The sequence below is a fragment of the Strix uralensis genome, chromosome 8, assembly GCF_047716275.1.
Source record: "Strix uralensis isolate ZFMK-TIS-50842 chromosome 8, bStrUra1, whole genome shotgun sequence".
Lineage (NCBI taxonomy): Eukaryota > Metazoa > Chordata > Aves > Strigiformes > Strigidae > Strix > Strix uralensis.
In genome coordinates this window covers 16,395,051-16,414,903 of record NC_133979.1, presented here as the reverse complement: position 1 = coordinate 16,414,903, position 19,853 = coordinate 16,395,051, and the positions used below count along the sequence as shown (strand labels likewise).

At 40.7% G+C, this 19,853-nt stretch overlaps 2 protein-coding genes across 2 annotated transcripts; one reads left to right on the top strand and one right to left on the bottom strand.

Moving 5' to 3' along the window:
- The first annotated feature begins 1,165 nt into the window (after window positions 1-1,165).
- On the top strand, window positions 1,166-5,036 carry GNG5 (G protein subunit gamma 5). Its single transcript, XM_074876396.1, has 3 exons — window positions 1,166-1,336; window positions 2,456-2,611; window positions 4,793-5,036. The coding sequence occupies exons 1-2, from the start codon at window positions 1,256-1,258 to the stop codon at window positions 2,579-2,581; spliced, it is 207 nt and encodes a 68-aa protein (XP_074732497.1). The 5' UTR covers window positions 1,166-1,255; the 3' UTR covers window positions 2,582-2,611; window positions 4,793-5,036.
- Window positions 5,037-5,968: 932 nt separating this feature from the next.
- RPF1 (ribosome production factor 1 homolog) lies at window positions 5,969-11,885 on the bottom strand. Its single transcript, XM_074876395.1, has 9 exons — window positions 11,676-11,885; window positions 11,520-11,576; window positions 10,475-10,555; window positions 10,013-10,108; window positions 9,173-9,326; window positions 8,513-8,595; window positions 7,447-7,628; window positions 7,238-7,364; window positions 5,969-6,385 (listed from the first exon to the last, which is right to left on the bottom strand). Exons 1-9 carry the CDS (start codon window positions 11,832-11,834, stop codon window positions 6,344-6,346), a joined length of 981 nt encoding a protein of 326 aa, XP_074732496.1. The 5' UTR covers window positions 11,835-11,885; the 3' UTR covers window positions 5,969-6,343.
- Between the last annotated feature and the right edge of the window lie 7,968 nt (window positions 11,886-19,853).

The following is a 19,853-nucleotide window of genomic DNA, read 5'->3' as shown; positions in this document are numbered from 1 at the left end:
CCCCTTTTACAAAAATACTTTGGTTGTATTTAATTTTCTACACAATTGTACTGTTTTCCTAAAGATGCAGACCTAAATCTCCACAAAATGGGATTCTTGCAGGCTCTGGGTTTACCTCTGATAAAGGGACAGTTATTGTGAACTTCAGCCAAGCCACATGCACGGCACACTGCACCAGCCAAACGCAGTATTCCAAGGAAACCTGACAGTGCCAGGCAACTCTGTCAGAAAAATCCTTTCATAAACTATAAAACATGGTTCTGCCCTAACCTTGTTATGACTTTCCTCAGTGCTCTCACTTTGAGGGCTCTTACAGCACCTGAGGTTACAAATCTCGTGATTTTCAGCCTGCTGAGCACTCTCGCTGTTCTGCTGATCACCTTAGCAGCTCTTTCCCCTATCCCTACTTCTGATTCACCTGTTCTTGAGCACAAATGGCCAGACCTTCCAAGTGACCTTCGAGGTCTCGCCCTAGCTCCATGTGGTGGAATTAAGACTTCCTTGTGTCAGTGGGAAGCACCTACTTAAAAGGGTCTTTACTTGCCTCTTCACAATTACCCCACCACAAGCTCTCATAAAGGACCTGACTGTAACATCCCGTCACTTCTCCAGTTACTCTCAACCAAAGACACAGCAGGTTACAGCACAAGTTCTTCCCATTAGCCCCTGTATATATGCAAGATGTTGCATTCCCCATTACAACATGTCACCCCGTGCCATTATTCCAGGCTTCACAGTCACTCCCGGACACTTTCTGCAGTAAACACCCACCTCCTCTAGGCTGGAGCCAAGACCCAAACATGCCGGCGAGAGCAAAGTTAGTAACTTCATTCATTATATCTCAAAACAAGCTTCCAACTAGTAATTCACTGGATATTATCACCAAGGCTTGCCACCTTGGTCTTAATGGTATCTTTTCTTGTAATCCACTTTATAGATAAATGGGGAGGTGGGAATCTTATTTATGTGTTTCCAGGCGGCTCCCCCTCCCCAGGCATGCAGACCCCGCAGGAGAACCACCACGAACTACAAGCACTACGGAGACACCCGGACCGCCGCCCGGCTCGGGGCCGCCCGTCCTGCCTTACCCCGGGGCTGCTGCCGCCGCCCGCCAGCGGCCCCGCAGCGCCCCCCGCGGCCGCGGCGACCCCGGCGGCGGCGGTTGCGCAGGCGCCGGCGGGCCGGAGAGTTTGGGACGCGCCGGGAAGTTGTGCTGGGTGTGCCGCCGCCTGCCGTGCCCGCCGCCGCTCCCACCATGTCGGGCTCCTCCAACGTGGCGGCCATGAAGAAGGTGGTGCAGCAGCTGCGCCTGGAGGCCAGCGTGACTCGCGTGAAGGTGAGAAGCGGAGCCGCGACGGGACGGGGCGGACGCGCCGCCATTACACCGCCCCGGGGGCCGCGCCCCACGGCGCTCCTCTGAGGCGGCCGGGCCGCCCGGCGGGGCAGGGGCCGGGCCGGGGCAGCCAAGCTCCGACCTGACCCGCCCTGCCGACCCTCCTTGGCGGCGGCGCCCCGCTCCCAGGCTTTACCCCCGGGGCTCCGTCGGGCCTCCCCAGCCGAGCCGAGCCCCGGGGCGGCTGCGCAGCTGCGTCCCCTCCCGCTGCCGCCGCCGCCTCGCCGGGGCCCGGCCCGCCGCGCCCTCCGGCTTCCTGCAGCCTCCGGGGGACCCCCGGGGTCCGCGCTCCGGCCGGAGCCCCCCCGGGGGGGGGGGGTGGACGCGCCCCGCTCTCCCCTTTCATTTCCTTATTCTGAGGAGCGTTGTCTTCTGAGAAGGCAGCTTGAGTCGGGGTTTACCACAGGCTGCCTGGCTGGCCCGGCCCTGACACTCTAAAATGGAGACTTCGCCGCAAGATACACCAAATGCATTTAACTTGTGCACTTTCGGGGTGAGACTGGGCCCTGTCAGATTAGAGATACTCTGGGCAAACTGCAAATACAAGATACTAGTGAAGATGCAACTTTCTGCAACTTTGATCGTTCTTTTTTATGAGTTCAGAGTTACAGCAAAGAAAAGCCAAAGAACTTTTTCACTGTTCTGCTTTTAGGTGGGTACAGCCCACCAAAAAGCCCATACACTGTCTCATCAGAAAGATGGCTTTGCGAGGGAGGATAAAATACCAGTTCAGTTGCATAGTGTGTCTTAAACTATAGACTGTGTTTTTAAACAATTTATGCTGGAACAAGGATTTTGATATATTTAACAAAGCCATCTCCAAGATGTTGCTGATCTTTCACCCTTCAGGCTTAGATGTTTACACATGAAAATTTTTCCAAATTAATTATTCTAATATTGCACAACTTCTTGTCTTTAAGAAGCCAAACGATTATGATGAAACTGCTGTATAAAATCTACGTAAGCACTATTGCAGAATCATTTAGCAGTGTTTTTTGATGTAGTTACATCCTCAGTAAAGAGTGTTCAGTGAATTCTAACGCCAACTTCTATTATGACTAGGTTTCTCAGGCTGCAGCAGACTTGAAGCAATTCTGCCTGCAGAATGCACAACATGATCCCCTACTGACAGGAGTATCATCAAGTACAAATCCATTCAGACCCCAGAAAGTTTGTTCATTTTTGTAATTACGTGAACTACTTCGGTATCTTTCAGTGGTAAGTTCTTGAATTAAGATTCATAAACTATTCTGTCATTAAAAACAGCTGGCTTTAAATGAGACTGCCTGTATTAAAAATATTCAGAAGAGGCAGCTGGTGTTGGTCTAGATCCCCATTTTGGACTCCTCTTCCCCTATTCTGGTCATAGCTCTGTACTGGAGATGCTAAGTATTACGAGTAGCATTTAGCTGCTGCGGAGCTTCCACCAGTTTCTGTTGCTGCAGCAAAGTGGTAGTGGGGCCAGCTACTACAGAGCTGCTATTTGGACTAACCTGGCTGTACAGTGCTTCTGCTGTATCTTCCTTCTGTCTAAGGGTACTATTTCCCTTTTCTCACATAGGATTACTCTCCTGACAGCATACATGGTCAATCCTGATTGTGGCAGATGAAGCAGACTATAGTTATTGAACTTTTAAGAGTACTTCCAAAGATAGATTAGTGGTGGTCTCTGAGAAGAGCGCTGTCCCCTATAGGGCATGCCCTATAAGGGAAAAGTAAAAAAGTATGTGCTCTAGGAATTGTATCAAGGCCCATACTCCGCTCAGTTAAGCTACTACATAGGTAGCAGTTTAAATAACTAGAAACAGCTGCATACTCATTTGGATTTTCATACCAAAACTTCTATAGGTTGATCAGCACTACTGCTGTCACTGTGAAGACTACTAATCTGGCATTTCTTGAAAATTCTGGTGATGAGATTTTAGACTAAACTATTTAGAAAGGGGAGTTTTAGATTCACAGTTGTCTCACCAAGACTCCGAGAGTCACAGTAATTTGATATTTTGCCCACAGTAAATGCACGATAATTCTATCTTGTCCTTCTTTCCCACCACTCCTTGACTTGGATCTGTTGGGGGTGAGAGCATAAATGTTATTTTGAAGTACCTGATATGCAGTTAACCATAGTTCACAATCCTTAGAAATCTCATAACAATTCTTAACCTTGAAGAATTCTGATTTTGTAGCTGACTTCCAACACCCAAAGAATTGTAGTTTGCTAGATCTAAGTTGTGTTATTTAAGAAGTTTTATAGAAAGGTGACCACTGAGTCATTAAAATTGTTCTTTCTCCCCTCAGGCAGACTGTAGAAAGCTTTTAAAAGTTTGTGTGTAAACAAGGTGGTTCATGCTAGTAAAGACCAGAGTAGTGACAGTATGGGCATTGATGCTTGACTACTTAACAAACAAAAACACTTCCCCTATTGTTTTGAGCATTGTATTGCAGCAGTGTAACTGAAACGTGCTTTAGAGTTACTGTAGCTTTTAAAGTTATTTCTATTTGAATTTTATCAAGGATTCTTCTTTAAAAGATACTATTCCTGGACACTGACTTGTGTTCACGCTACTGTAGCTTCAGCTTTAAGCAGTAATTCAAGGAAGAAATCGGTTCATCTGTAAGAATTATAGATTGATAACCTATAAAAAGACAAACTGTACTTTAATCAGTGACACATACAGTTCCCCACTGAGGTTTGCCAAAGTCTAGTAATTCCTGGGTGTGTATGTCAGGAAGTAAAGTCTCCTCTGTCTCACACAGGGCATAGAAGGCTTAAATAGTTTCTTTCTCAGTTACAGCCCTTACCTTCCCCCTTTCTCACTTTGGAATGGAGCACTTGTTTCTGCTGATGTTACAGGCAAAATTCATTAGAACAGCAATTTTAGTGACACTACCTATATGGAAAACTTCTTCACTGTATCTCTTACAAGCGCTTCCTCAAAATAGGAGATTAGTTGTAATCCTGGTGTTTTCACGATGAGCCAGTAGAGTTCCATGTTTGCACAGTCAGCACCACCTCCGTGCAGAGGAAGTGTATTTAGTTACACAGACTCCCTTGCTTTTTTCAAAGGCAAAGTAGATAGCTGGTATTTCTGTAGGCACCAAGTGACTGGGAACAACTTTTTCTGTCCTTCCACTTAGCAGTTTGGCTTCCAGGAGACATTAAGCTTCAGTTCCTTTGTAACTGTTTTGATTATCTTCGTGTAACCTTGGGGCTAGCTTCATGCTTTTAAAAGTTTATTTTGTAAACTAATAGTTTTATAAAACAGCTGTGCAAAAAGAGGATTTTTTTTTTTTTTCTAAACAGCTGTCCATGGCATACTATGAAGGTACATGTTCGTAGACATAGAGTTGCTTCATTTAGCATTAAGTTTCTAACTGCATTTTGCTTTTGTTTTTCAGATCTGTTAGCATCTTTTCCTAGCTGCTGATGTGTGTATGGGCAGAGTGCCTCAAGGAGTGGCCTGGTTTGAAGTCTGTACAAAAGCTTAGCTTTAATGTGCCAAATCTAATTGTAAAATTGCTACTGTCGTCAAACCTCTTACCATCTACCTCTCCAAATGAACTGTATGCTAGTTATAATACTTCTGTTTCATAAGGGAATCAGTTTTATATGCCAAGCAAAAAATAAAAGTGTCTTGACTTAGTCTGGCCTTGAAATTACTGTAATAAGTCGATTAACTTCTGGATATATTGACACCTCACCAGTTACTGCATCACTCTGCAGCAGCTGGAGAGGATATACAAGAGTCTGTCTTTAAATAGTCCATGCAAGTTTGCCTGGGGTTGATAGTCTTACAAAACAATGAAGCTTCATCAGTACTATACTTAGAAGCACAATAGAAATAGAACAGAAAAAATATTTTTGTCTGTTAGCTTCTAATTCAACTATACAGCTGTCCTATTATCACAGACATCAAATCAAGGCAAAGAGTAACTTAATTATTCTTTATCTGAAAGAGTAATTCTACTCTAGTAGATTACTTACTTTATGAGCCATCTTACTCTTTAGGTAAATATGAAAAAGCACTTCTTATAGCTGCATGTGAAAATAAAGTAATTCAAAGAAAACTTAGCTTTTTAGCTGCCAGTGAATGCAGTCTTAAGGCAGAACAGTAGTTTATTCTGCAGGTAATACCAACTCCAGTACAGCTATGAGGCTGAAGAGACCTCACATGTTCAGCTGAGCAGAATTTTTAGATGAGATAGCTTGATGTACTTCTGTAACCTGGCCTTACAAATTCTTTCCCATTGATGTTTAATTCTTTTTATATACAAGTATATCAACTGCTTTGGGTATATACCTCTTCTAAATATGACATTTACAGAAGACATAGCTGTTGGAGTCAAACATATTTTTGTAACTTCAGCAACATGGCTATTTTATGCAAGAAGTTAATGAAATTTTAAAATACCAGACTTCCTGGGTTGCATACAGCCTTCTCAGTGTTCTCCAGATAGACCATTTTTGGAAAACTATCACCATACTGTAAGTTAGAAAGAGGTTTAAAATATTTATCTTACCTGATTAATGGAAGACATCTGGGTTTAGCCACTTAACAGGAAAAAAAAAAGCTGTATGACTAGAAATACTTTATTTTGAGAGTATCTTTAACCAAAATATTTACTGTCTTTGATGTTGCAAAGTGTAATTTATCTCTACAGCATGGCAGCAGTCATGACAAATCTTCAGTGATAGCTAAATTATAGACTGCTCTGACATTGCCATTTCCTGCTAAACTGGAGTCACCATCCTTGTCATGTTGGATTTAGCTACATCGGAAAGAAAGATGCGTCCTACTTGATCTGCTTCCGTAGAAAGTTTTAATGTTTGCAGTTTGTCTTTCTGCAGACAGATACTATTCAGTATCATCATTAGTTAGGAGTCTGAGATAATCCATAGTTCAAAGCAGTTGTATTTCTGGTCACCAGCAACTGGCAGACAGCTGGCCCTTATAAGTGAAATTTTCTTCTACTTGTGTCCATTTCTCGGCGCTGAAATTTAAAAGAAAAGTTATTAACCAGCAAGTTCATGCAACAGGATACAATCAAGGGCAACCACTCTGGTTTACAGTGGGGTAGGCAGTGAAATATGTCACAGTGACAGCGTAGTTGAGTCTTTAGAGTGAGGTTTTCAGGACTAACAAGGGAGAAGAATTAGAGATTACTGATTTAGAACTAAAGAACATGTAGCAGCTCTCTGTCTACTGACAGTAGACAAAGTGTAAAACAAACAAGATTACCCATTTCATGGACTACACCAGGAGTATTGGAATTTTCCTTCTGGTATAGTTTGGATACTCACTTCTAAGTCTTGCCACTCCACTGCAATTCTATGGTAAAAATGACTGGAAAAGTAATTTATCATTGCCTAGAGTAATACTTCCATTTCACTTGATGTGCAGAGGTCAGTGTTACTTTCCATTTGCTATTAAGAACTGACATTTATGTAAATAGCTTAATAATTTGTACGTTGATTCTTGCATTCACCGTGCACAAAAATAGCTCTAGTCAAGTTTATTAGGCTCCCAGTAATAGCTTATACCAGGGGAGCATTTTTCACATTTGCTTATATCTGTTTATTTTAAAGAAAATACATTCTGCAAATAAGTAGTCATGGTATATTGATACTCATCATCCTTGCTATTTTTATTTTTGACTTGCAATATAGCAGAATGCTTCTACTTTGTGTATTTCTCAAAATACACCTCTAAATATTTCAGTTAAACACTTCCGTATTGAGAACTGCATTTATACTGCTCTTTTTAGGCTAAGATTTGTGGTTACATTTCATGTCAGATTTAGACTCCCTTCCCGAGCAGGACTGTCATTATTACTTAGACATACCTTATGAATCCATTCATATTCTCCAAATTTGGAATCAAAGGTTCCTTTTTGAAGAGACCTCAGCTTTAATGTAAAACGTGGCCCAAGTTCTTGAATTCCTACTTTCTTTTCACTCTTGAAGATATATCTTGGGGAAGAGAAAAATAAAAATTACAAAATAAGTTACAAGAACATTCCCTCTCACTTGTGGGTTTTGTGGAAAACGTCACCTGTGGAATCTGAAAAAGATGTAGTCTCGTTGGTTGTGAAATGTAGCTACTTGTCTTCCAATGAACTGAGGATCATGTGGGAAGAGAGAAGCAAACATGCGACCAACAGAATGGCCCAGTCGTGTTGTAAAATTATTCAGGATTATTTCAGGTACATGTTCTGTGGGCTCTTTGCCTTTTCGCTGAAATGAAAGTAATAGGTAAGAATGCAGAGAATAGATCAAATGCAAAAGGATTTTAATATATTACCAAAGAAGAGTCTGAAATAAAATATGGGGAGGACAACCAGGGCCAACTTCTTGTAACAGGGCTGGTAACATACCCTAACCATGTTTTCAAACACAACCTACATTCATATATACAAGTAAAGGAGCAGCTGGTAACATAAGGATATTTGGGTCAACAGTGTACATTGAATGAAAAATAATTTTACATTTCCTCTCTCCTGCACCTATTTCCACTCCTGACAGCACCTGTTATAGCAAATAATGCAGTCTATGAACCATAGGAGTCTTCTCTGTGTACTAATATCAACTAAGAGCATATGGGACTAAAGAGTACATTGGATTCTTCTTTAATAAGAACAGATGAAATTTAAAAACTTATTTCAAAAGAGTATTTTACTGCAAATTATTTAGGGCTAAGTAATACTTACTACAGAAGAGGTGACAGGTCTGTAAGAATAAGAAAAACTATGTTTTATTAAAGACTAGGAACTACATCTATTGAAATATTTTATACTGCTGATTTTTATATACGCTATGGTGTGTATACTATACATTGGGTATTCCCTGTTGATGTAGGTTATCAGCTGCTATTTAATGGCACAAGTATAAAAATACTTGAAGAAATTCAGCAAAAAACAATGAAAATGGAAATATGCTGCAATGGAAATAGAATATACTAGTCCTTGGCCTCCTGCTAGCTTATAAAAAAAACCCCCACCTTTACAAGATCAGCTGAATCATACAGAAGCACAACCAGTTCTGACAGTTCAAGTAGACTGAACGTATTTATCATTAGAGTACTCTACCTTTTTTTTTATTTTATTTTGTTGGAGTCTCACCTTTATTTCTTTACGCAAACGGACACTACTCATTCTAAAATGAGCAGTTGGACCATCAGGCAGATGACTTAGCAGAAGGCCATCTGTTCACAGTTAAAAAAAAAAAGGTTGGTAAAATTCAGCATGTAATTTACTGAGGAACATTTTCTGTGAAATGTGGTATTACATTAGAGTATTATACCCATAACCTATGCCTGATTTACAAGGTTTCATTATATTTTTGAACATACATTCATAAACTAGTTAACTAATGTTCTGAAATAAGCCCATTAAATTTTGTTTCAGTACCTAACCAGAGCCACCTTCTATCGCTTTCTTACTTACTAATGTTTTGTCTAGTCAGCAAAACTAGATGGAACTTCTTGGTCAGAAAAACTTGTTAATTAATCAAACATAAACTTACTGAAATAATAACAATGTTTATCCATGCATTACAAAGTAAAAAAAAAGCCAAAACACTTTAATAATTCCAAAGTTCCATTAGCCATCAGATAGTCAAGTTGGCACAGTGATTCCTAACTGTAGTTACACTGTAAGCTGCACAGTGAAGAGAAAAAATCCAGAATAAAGTAGATCTTTGATGCACGCTACAGAAGTATCTTCTTTCCCTAACAGGTCCAGAACTAGTTTATCTATTTTAATAAACACAGGAAAGGATACTTGGTATTTTGCGATCTTCATTAATGACGATTAAATCCGTGAAGTCCCTTGCAATACACTGTGGAATAATTCTTTTCAAAGCCAGTCCTCTTCGATAGTAGACATGCGAGTTAGGTATAACAGTAGACAGTTGTTCACAGAATCTCACTGTTCTCTGCAACACAGGTGAGTTAAGTTGCAATGTGGTAAATACAGTGCCGAATTCAAATATTAGGAGAATGGAAGGTTGCTCGTTCCAGCTGCCCTCCCTGATGATATATTACTTCCAGTATCTCTATAAAAATCTGAAGACAAGCTATTAAATTTAGTCAGTGGAAAAAAAATTATTTGCAGTAAAGAATGCAGCACACCACGGACTTTTTTTTTTTTAAAGGATTTTTTTTTTCCTCCCTCAATCATAGAAAAGCAGGAAAATTCCAAAAGCATAACCTCCAAACTCATTAAAAACATTGGCTTACAAAAAGTTCATAACATTTCAAAATACAATATGACTTCAGGTACTAATGTCTGAGTTTCCAGATAAACTGTTTGAGGTGTAGTTTTTCCTATTTTTAAAACCACTTCTTTTATGGTTTTCACAAATGTCAGTAATCTCCCCAATCAGGTAATGCAGATCATTTACATACAAGAATATATGCATTAGGTTGATTTTTTGTTATGAAGGAAACGGTGCTAGAGAAACTAATAGGTTACACACATATACAAGGTTATTGATAGTCACTAAAAGAGCAGCAAAAAATACAGGTGAAAGCTATTATTTTCAGATTTAATTTACCAATCATGAAAACCTTGGTATCTTATAACCAATTGCTCACAACTCTCCAAGTAAAACATACATACCCCACGAGGTCTGTCTGATGTTGTAATAAGAATCTTGGGAACTGTCTGTCTGTTGAAGTACGGTGCAAATTCATCAGTTGCTTCATCAAAAGCAACCTGGAAGAACAGAAGTCTTGTAAATCCACCATATATGAAAAAATTGAAGTACAATTGTTCAAACTGATCTCAATTCTGATGAAATTGAATTTAGAAGGAAAAATTTCAAATCGCAAGTTCTATCGTATAATTAACCATCACAAGGCATCTGGTTTTTACATTTTTAAGAACCTAGTGTGGTGAACACTGGCAGGTTTTACTACCAATAACAGTAATGCAAAAGGCAATTATCTAATGTAGATAATGAAATAATGACATCACCTCTTAGTGAACCCATCACATGTAAAAAGTAATCCATCAACACCTTAACAGGAGGGAGGTGAACACTAGTTATCGTAATAGCATATGCAGAGATTAAGCAGTTACCTCTTCATCATTGGGATCTACAGTTGTTTCATCATACTCTCTTTGATTTTCAATAGTCTTTGGCACGGCTTTTGGAGGTGCCTAAAATAAACAAGTTTATTAACAATTTCATGTAATTTTTAAGTGTATTGCAAAAAACACATTCATACTGCCATGATATTATATATATTTTACATGGAATTAGAAGTATTATTTATTTTACGCCAGCTTTTAAAAAAGAAGTTACAACATTGCCTTGAATAAAAATATGCACAGGTTATTGGGACACCAGAGAGCATCACATGGAGGAAAAGCATTGCTAGAACAGTGACACTGCTTAATTTCAGTCTAATTAAGAAACATAAAACAATAAAAAAAGAGGGGAACTTTCTATCCACTTCTCTTCCATGGGAAAAAAAATATAAAGCTGTACTTTCAACAGCAACACATTTTAGCCTTGGTATCTACTATTTAACAACCAGTAATCTATAACGTTTACTCTGTTTATTTACACTACTCTTGTGAGATTATGATAATACAGGAACTCAGAGCTGACTGTCTTCAACTGTCAAAACGCTTCTGAAGTAGTTCAGGAAAAGAAGCAAAACCCTTGTTCATGGCTAGGCTTGGAAAAAAGCAGACAACTGGTCTGGGCAGGGTTTGGTCAGATCTAATTAATTTAATTTATACAGAAGTAATGACATCAACACAATGCCATAGCAATTACATTGGTCAGAGAAAACTTCAGGAAGGGCGTGCTTTACACCATTATTAGCTTAAAACTCACCCTGCCCGGCTACAGCATCATTTAACACAGTACCAACAAGGCTTCCAAGATGAACTCTTTGATACCTCCGCTATACGACATAGTGGCTCTGCAGGCTATCCTGCTCCACTTCACTGAAGTCTGCGGAGAAACCGTTTCACTCGCGACACGGAAGAGCCCCCGCACAAGGCTGGGCTGAGGAACTATCACCAAGGCGAACCCTTCCCCGTTCGCGGCGGAGCTCCCCCTCCCTGCAGCGGGGACGGCCTCGCCACGGCATGCTGCGGCCAGAGCCCTTACTTTGTCTCCGAGGGCTTCTCGCTCCTTTCTCCGCTTCTTCTTGGCGGCCAGCTTCTCCTAGTGGGAGAGGGAGAGCGATCCGTTAGCCAGACCCGCCGCCCGGCCGGGGCCTCCCCCGCCCTCCACTGACGGCCGCCACACCGAGCCCGCCCCCACCTTTCTCTGCTGCTGCTTCCAGCGGAGGAACATGAAGTGCCGCCGCTGCTTGTTCTTGATCTCAGACACGCTGAAGGTCGGCGGGAAGAGAACGCGCTCCGGGGCCGGCGGCCCCCCATCCTCCGCCGCAGAGCCCACCGGGCCGCCGCCGCTGGCCATGCTGCTGCCGCCGGGCACGAGCTGACCCCTCACCCCTGACCTCTGCCCCGCGCGCCGGCAGCGCAGGCGCCGCGCATGCGCGCTGGGGGCAGCTGAGCGGCGGCCGGGCGGGGCTCGCGCGGGGCGGTGCTGAGGGGGGCGGGCGGCGGCGGCGGCTGCGCGCCGCGGGGTGGCCTCGGCTGGTTTTGGCTGGTAGTGTTCCTGGAAATTAATTTTATTCCATTAAAGCCTGTTAAAACTTAGCGTTAAAATGAAACGAGAACCCCTACAACTAATTAAAGAGATTTAATTCATGTAAAACCTGTAGAGCAGGTTTTCTGTTCCTCAGCTGATTTTCCAGCTCAGAGGTGTGCAGGAGTTGCTGCACAGTGAAGACTATGCTCCGTATTCTAGAAGTGGGGCACTCGAGGATTTTGGGGGGCTTGGGCTAAATTAGAGGCATTTTTAATCTCAGACTGCAAAATTCTGAGCTTCAGTGGATCTGTCCCAAGGATTGTCCCAGAGATTGGAATATGTCTACTAATTTTATATACAAATACTATTTTGCATTACTAAGTTTCTCTTACTAGAAAAGAGAAAAAGAAGTGTTAATGTAAACACATGAAGTTAATGGAAAAAAAGATCTGGAAATAACCTGAACTAGACAATGTCTCAAACCTGTCCTATAAACGAATTTAACTCTGTAACTCAACTCGCTTCACTGAGGTTATTTCTACTTAACACAGATGTAAATGAAAGATCAAAGACCTCATTATACACAATCCTGTATTTTTCTGGACTCACTCCCATTTTTGTCAAGAGAAAATATTTCAGCTACCATTAGTGCCTTACGGCACTAAATTTCCATGGTAATTAAGGTTTGGGAATGTAGTTGAGAATATGTTAACCAAGGATTTTCTGTAACTTTATTTCACTAGCTGATTCCAATATCAGAGATTGCAAGGGTATCTCTAGGAGTCATCAGCAGAGATTGTCATCACTGCTGTTAGCAGAGCTAATAGGGAGTTCTAAGTTATTTGTAGTTCCAGTTTGCAATGGTGGTGTTGTTGGGATCTTTGCAAACTGATGTGCAGCATAATTGTGTGAAGCTCACTGAGTTCTTACACATGAGAAAAACACATTATCTTTCTCCCTCCCAGCAAGAGGGAAGACAACCTCCAAATACTCAAAGACTTTTCTTCCAAGGACTCACAGGAGCAAAATAATGATACACAATAATACAAGAACTTCCTAGGGCAAGGGAGGAGCAATTAAAAGACACCAGAAGGACACTGTGGACTTGGTAGAAATAAGATCACTAACAAGGTACAATTATAACTTCAATAGAAGGCCTAACTAATAAATGCATGCATAGTATTAGTTTAATTTCTTCATAGACAAGGTTCCAGGGTTTTTTGTTTATTTTAGCTATGAACTCTGTTCTGTGCAAATAATATTTTAACCAGGATACTCTTTTTTTTTCAGCTAGCATTTCCAGGATACCATCTTTTGGAAGAAGCTGCTTGGTTAAAAAAACCCAAACACCCCCCCCCCACCCCCCCCCCCCCCCAAACAACAACAACAACAAAAACCCAAACAGAAAACACCAGTAGCTTTGAGCTGTGTAAACCAACAAGTTCTCCAGTGGAGAGTGATGAATGAAGACATTTATTCCATGTCAGCATCAAGGAATTCTGGAGGAAACCTTTCTGTAAATTACCACTGACCCAGCTGCAGTAGTTGAAGCATCACTTTGAGTTGTATCAATAGAGCACTGCTTTTTTTTGCTGTTCTGTCATTTTAAACAATTGAAAAATATTTTGTGATTAAGGTGAAAGGACAAAAATCCATCTGGGGAAAGGAAATTAACTTAGAAAATATTTATGTAAGGAGATGAGGGTCGGGTGCCCCCGGATTCAAGAATTTATTAGAACTGTTGGGTTTGCTTCTTTTTTTAAAATAATGTAATAACTAACATTTTGTGATTTTCCTGTTTTGTTTTTCTTAATTTCATTACCTGAAGGTAGAGAGAACATACTACTTCAAGATCCATTATACTGAACAAAATGCCCTGAAAATGCAGTGCTCCAAACCAAACAAAACATTGTCTATGTTGGAAGAGAGATAAGCCCTACAGGCTTCTTTCTTTCCTCTTACAGAATAGTGGTTTTCCCTTGAAAAATAAAACAAAAAGCTGTTGTATATGTTTTTAAAATGGATTCATTTTGACTGTAGTTACATTGCCTTGTTAATATGGCAAAGGAATCCCCTCGGAATCAGTGTGCCAGAATTCTTTGTGGTTGCTGTTAAAACAGATAACTACCAATTGGTAATAGTGATTTGAAGATCACAAGATTCATGAGCACAGCTTCTGTAAAGTAATGGCTCAGTTTTAAAAATTCTTGGTGTGTTAGAGGACAAGGGAGGAGTGACTGATTTTTCTCTAGGACAAAATCCCCCAAGTTACACAGTTGGAAACGGTATTGTCATGGATCTAAAACTGGTGAGGAGAGGTGGCTCAAGGTTCCCCCAAGGGTTAGCTTTGCTGAGGTTCACATTTATGGCCCTCGAAACCTGCAGGATCCTTAGGCCCCCTGAACTTTCTGTTGGTGGTGAAGAACACATGTAAAGGGTTGCAGTTGGTGCTGTGTACTGGTAGTCAAGCTGAGTGAGAGAGGCTCATACATTTAAACAGCACAAGGCACCACGGAGCGGAAATACGAGCAGGGGCCCTGCAGTGTGGTTGCGTGCTGTTGCAGCGCGCATCCTTTGTTCAGCTGCCCAAGGCCTAACTGGCAGGAGCAGACTGCTGAACTAAGACAAGTGTACTCTTCTTATTCTTGCATTCAAAGCTAGTTCTCCCGTCCCTTCACGGTGCTGAGTGGGTAATGAAGTTGTACCCCAAAGGTCTGGGTTTTGTTATGCCTGTAAGCACCTCAGCCTTGAGCCTGCAGAGCAGTTAGTGCAGCTTTGATCACGTCTGAGCCTTACCAGGCCCCTCAAAATAGACCATCTCCACGCTCTTGCTTGCAGCCTCTCTCCAGCAGGCATTCTCAGGGACTGTCTAGCAGCACTGACTGTGTAGCAAAGTTAGTGATAGCAGCTTTCCTTAACTGGTAGCCCAAAAGTTAATTTATTCACATTTAATATAGAAGACAGGACTTTCCAGCCTCTGGAGACTGAGAATAACAGCTTTCCTTTCAATGGAACAATCAAACTACAAGCCTGCAGGTTTTTCAGAGGTGAGAACTGCCTTCATCCTTCCAGCTGAAGCTATTGCTGCATGCAGAATAAGGTACAGAAAATGCTGGGCCAAATAGCTAGTGGCTGGGGCACTCTTTTCCTGAAAGGAAGGACTATTGGATTCCTGGCCAGGTCTCGATACTCTCCCTGCGGTTTACTTTAAAAAGTTACACAGCAAAGCAGAAACAATCCATAGAGAATGGATAGTAACCAGGTTCAGTCTCTAGGTGTGTGCCCTCATCACTGGACTAAAGAACCTGGTTCCTTTTACGCTCCTGGCCTGATGCTCTGTTGGGCTTGTTGCACAATGAAGAAAGGGTAATGTGGTCTCAGCAGGGTGGAATATTCAGAGAGTGGTGGAAGACGTTCCATGTGGCAGGGGAATCTGTGTTTGAGCCCACATCTAACCGAGGAAAGAGTCGAATGTGGGCCCACCACAATATGCCATCGTATGAAAGATGGACATCTATACCATCACTTTTTGAGAGAAAGCCTGCACTGTATTTCATAGAGAGCCTAGACCTATGATGTTACGTGTTATTGTGTCAAACCATCTGGGATCTCCGCTGTAGAAAAGCCTCTTGTTCATCCAGCTAGGTGTAAGCACGAGATAAATGCTAAACTACTGAGCTTTTTCCAGGCTGTTCCCAGACTTGGGCATACCCAGAGCTGTTTCTCCAGGGGAGCATTACATAGGGGAGCAAGGTAAAATTACAGGGTGCCTATGCAGGAACTGCGTGGGTAGCTTTCAAGATCGTCATTGGGACTTACAGGCTTGCATTCCTTAGTGGATCTTGTTTACAGTCTTTAATTTCAGTATTTTCAGTCACCTAGGGCAATGTCTCTAATGGATAAAATGGGGATTGTGCTCAATAAAGTTGGGTGTTATTTAACATTTCAGGATGAGCACTAGATCTTACTATGAGCTCCCAGTGCCTGGCCTCATCCCATAACTCAACACAAAAATTAATTATTTTCATATGCTTTTCTGGGTTACTCCTTTACAGTATCTGAACTGTGTACAAGCATTAAGGTGCTTATTGGAAAGAAGGTAGTATGTCCATTATACAAATGGGAAAATTAAACAAGTTTGTCAAAACAAAATTTATCAAATGTATCTATGAATTTGGAAGGCCCTGTGTAAGACACCCAAAGCTGGATGTTTTGAGAATATTTAGCACCATACATTCAAAGCACAACTATGTTCAGTTAGATTCATAATTAACTTCACTGTGCTCAGGATCATTTTTGATACCAGACTGCAAATATCTCAAGTTCAGCACCCAGCAAATGAGGAATGCAGACTTAGTGTCTGTCCCTAAAATGAAATTAAAGTTTGTTATACTATGGATAAGGAGACCAAATGAAATTTTCTTAGTCAGTTTTCATTCTGTCATGCATTTGCTTTTGAGAGTTTCTTTACAATCTTCATGCTTTTTATAGCTTTTGTGTAAAAAGACCTGTGCTTAAGAAAGCAAACAATGGTAAAAGAAAGCAAAGGCCCCTTCGGGGCAGCTTTATCTTCCAGAGTACTGACACCCCTGCCCCAATAGGCATCACACCAGAACTTGCTGAGAGTGCACTCTGTTACCTCCTCTAGGTCATTAATAAGTACATTAAGAATTTTGGCCCCTGTATGGGTCCCTGAGGAACACCTCTAGCAACCAGCCACCTTTTTGGTGGACTTTGCACTGCTGATCAACACCCGATGTACTCCACAGCCCAGCCAGTTATCCATCCACCCTGTGGTACATTTTTCCACTCCATATTTCACCAGTTTGACTGTAAGGGTACCATGGGAGACCGTGTTGAAGGATTCCCTAAAGTCAAGGTAAACAGCACGCGCTGCTTTTCCTCCTCCGCTGAGCCAGTCTGCCCATCAAAGGTTTGCCCTTGGTAAAGCCATATTACACCAGCTGTTCTCAGTCACCTTTGTGTCCTTCAGGTACTTGGAAATGTCTTCCAGGAGTATTTTCTCACAGTCATCCTGAGGACAGAGGTGAGGCTGACAGACCTGAAGTTCTGTGGCTTTTCCATCCTGCCCGTCTTGAAGTTGCAGCAATTCAGCTTAGTGTAACCCTCCTGCTATACCGTGCGAAGAGCAGTGATTACTGATGCATTTAATGGTCTGTGCCTAACATCTCGGAGCATGTATGTATGTGCACGTGAGAAAGAAAAAGAAACAAAGCTTCTGGAAGCCTGAGAGAGCAAAACTTAAATAATCTAAGGAAAAATGAAGCGAAGGAGAGCATTTAAAAAGGAAGGTATTTTATCCTGCCAAAGAACTTGCAAATGTATTATTTAAAAATGAGTGAAATTCCATATTCTGCTGCAAGCATCCAGTTTTAAAGCTCATTAGTTTAAAAAATGTCTTTACAGCTACTTAATATATGGATGTCAACACAATCTTAAACGTGTAGTTACAGCCGACATTACAATAATTCCTTCCCACAGGACCTATCACGATGGCATAGCTGGCCATTATCTTAATCTGGGCAGATCAGCCTGATGAATACTGGGTGTTTGATTTACTACAAGTCTGTCAGCACTTCTGGTTAGTTAGTAGATTAAAACTACTAGATAGTGCATTAATTATATGTAAGCCGAGAGAAAAGATAAAGGAGTTTTACTGGAGCTTCAAGTGCCTACTGCAGAAAACCAGAATACTTCCGCAAATAGAAATTCTATAAACAAGAAAATGTCAATGGCAACATTTCATCAACTTTGTGGGTATGTAGAAAAACTTGTGTTTCTTGGGGGGTGTGGTCCTCTTTGTAGGAAGTAATGCTAGTATCTTTCATCTGGTGGCAATTACACATAGCTTGGGCCACCTTAATAAAACATTCCTTCACGTACTGAAGAAGAAAGAGTTTATCCAACATTAGAGTATGACTCATTTCTAGCCAGATATTTTTCAGAATATGCTACCTTGTGTTTCCCTTTTATTGAGTTCCTCTTATTTTATATTAAGGTGTATTTGCACTTTAGTGGAATAATTTCTCTGTAATAAATAGAACTTGGTATAGCAAATAATTTTGCTTCTTTTTCTGCTTGCAGGTTGCCCACAGATATCTAAGAATTTTCTCCTTGTTCAAAATTATTGCAACGTAATTTGTAGGTGTTACTATAGAAATAAGGTAACTATTTTGTTATGGAGTGAAATACCTCAGTTTCACTTGCAGATCACTCAACTCCATGGTAACAACACACATTATCAACAATTAAGCAAAGTATATTGCTTAAATATTCTTCTATTTTAATACATTTCAGTGTCTGGCCATATTACTCTTTAGTAGATACTTCACATGTTAAGCTGAAAAAAGCCAGTTAAAATTGGAAAAACTCAGGATCATTTTCTACTTGGCATTATTAATAAGCCAGAAGTATTTATAAATGGCTAGTAACACATATTTGTTTGTTTACAAATTTGAACAATAATATTTGTGTAAGAAACAGAAGTTGTGAAGTGATGCATGATAAGGATTTATTCCACAGTGTTACCAGAATTTTTGGTAAGATGAACTAACTTGAACAATGTGCATTTTAATATAGTTAAGTGCAGGCTAATATGTCTAGGAAAGAAAAATGTAGATCAGTTACCTGATGGAGGACTGCATTATGAAAAGTAGTGATACAGAAAAGCAGTTAAGAGCACAGAGAAATTATATCCTTGTGGATAAATGTGGGGAGCACCCTGTAGCAACAGGGGTTTCGTTGGTGGAGCAGCATGTCTTCACTGGATACCAAGACAAAAATTGAGAAACTGGTTAAGCAAAACTCTATGGTTGACTTGGGATCTAGAAACCCTTCTTATAGAAGAGACTTGAAAAGCTTAATCTCTTTAGCCCATCAATGAATCACATAAGAGCTAACTCACCTGGAATTACATAAATAAAGAATATAATTGTAATCATAGAAATCTTCAGTTTAGCAGACAAATCTTTTAAAAGATGTAGTGTTTGAAAGCTGAGCAAAGAGACATTTTTTGCTTAAAAACCAAAACCAAAACAATAAAACCCACCACCCTTAGACTAACTAAGCCTTGGAAAAAAAATTAGATAGATAGGTCTGTGAAGTATATCTTGTCACCTGAAATCTTTAAATCAAGAAGATGGATTTTTTTCAAATCAAATGTCCTAGCTCTACCAGAAATTATGTAGACATCACTTGCTCTAATTGTCACCTGTACTGTGCAAAAGGTCAGGTTGGAGAATCACGGTGATTTCTTCCGGCCTGAAAACCTTTGATGCTATGAACCGTCAAACTGGAGGAAAAAAACACTTTAAAATGTTCTATAAGAATTTTAGAATATCTGCCATAATGTTCAGATAGCCTGCGGTTAGGGACTGCAATGAGTGGATTTTAAAAATAATTCAACAGACAATTTTAGCTACATTACAGGTTTTTTTTCCTGTTTGTATTACTAAATTTTGACAAATAGTCACTAGCATTTCAGTATCTCTTTTATTTAAGGCTACCCAGCCCCTTTCCCCTGATAATTTTTCGTTTCTTTATTGGTTTATCTAATCTTTTAAGACTGGTATTTCCATGCTGAATGTTCACCTCAGGATAACTTTCTGGAAAGCACATTTCTGTATTTGGTAGTGAACTTACGTTCACAACATCAAAAGCAAAACTACTAAAGCTAATAGAAAACAAATGCTAACGCAAGAAGTAGTTCCAAAATATTAGACAGATTGGTGGGATAATTTGGAGATTTACCAGGAGATTTCCTTCTCTTTTAGATTATAAACTCGCAATGGCACAACTTTTTTTCTTATGTGTCGATAAAATATG

What these genes read in the sequence shown, in the direction of transcription:
- RPF1 (XM_074876395.1), bottom strand. Translation starts at nt 11,834, where the DNA reads ATGGCCAGCGGCGGCGGCCCGGTGGGCTCTGCGGCGGAGGATGGGGGG. An exon ending in TAGATCCCAATGATGAAGAG is followed by an intron (nt 10,109 to 10,474) that starts GTAACTGCTTAA and finishes CTGTTCTTCCAG; the next exon opens with GTTGCTTTTGATGAAGCAAC. An exon ending in AATATGAATGGATTCATAAG is followed by an intron (nt 6,386 to 7,237) that starts GTATGTCTAAGT and finishes TTTAAATTTCAG; the next exon opens with CGCCGAGAAATGGACACAAG.
- GNG5 (XM_074876396.1), top strand. Translation starts at nt 1,256, where the DNA reads ATGTCGGGCTCCTCCAACGTGGCGGCCATGAAGAAGGTGGTGCAGCAG. An exon ending in CCAGCGTGACTCGCGTGAAG is followed by an intron (nt 1,337 to 2,455) that starts GTGAGAAGCGGA and finishes TATTATGACTAG; the next exon opens with GTTTCTCAGGCTGCAGCAGA.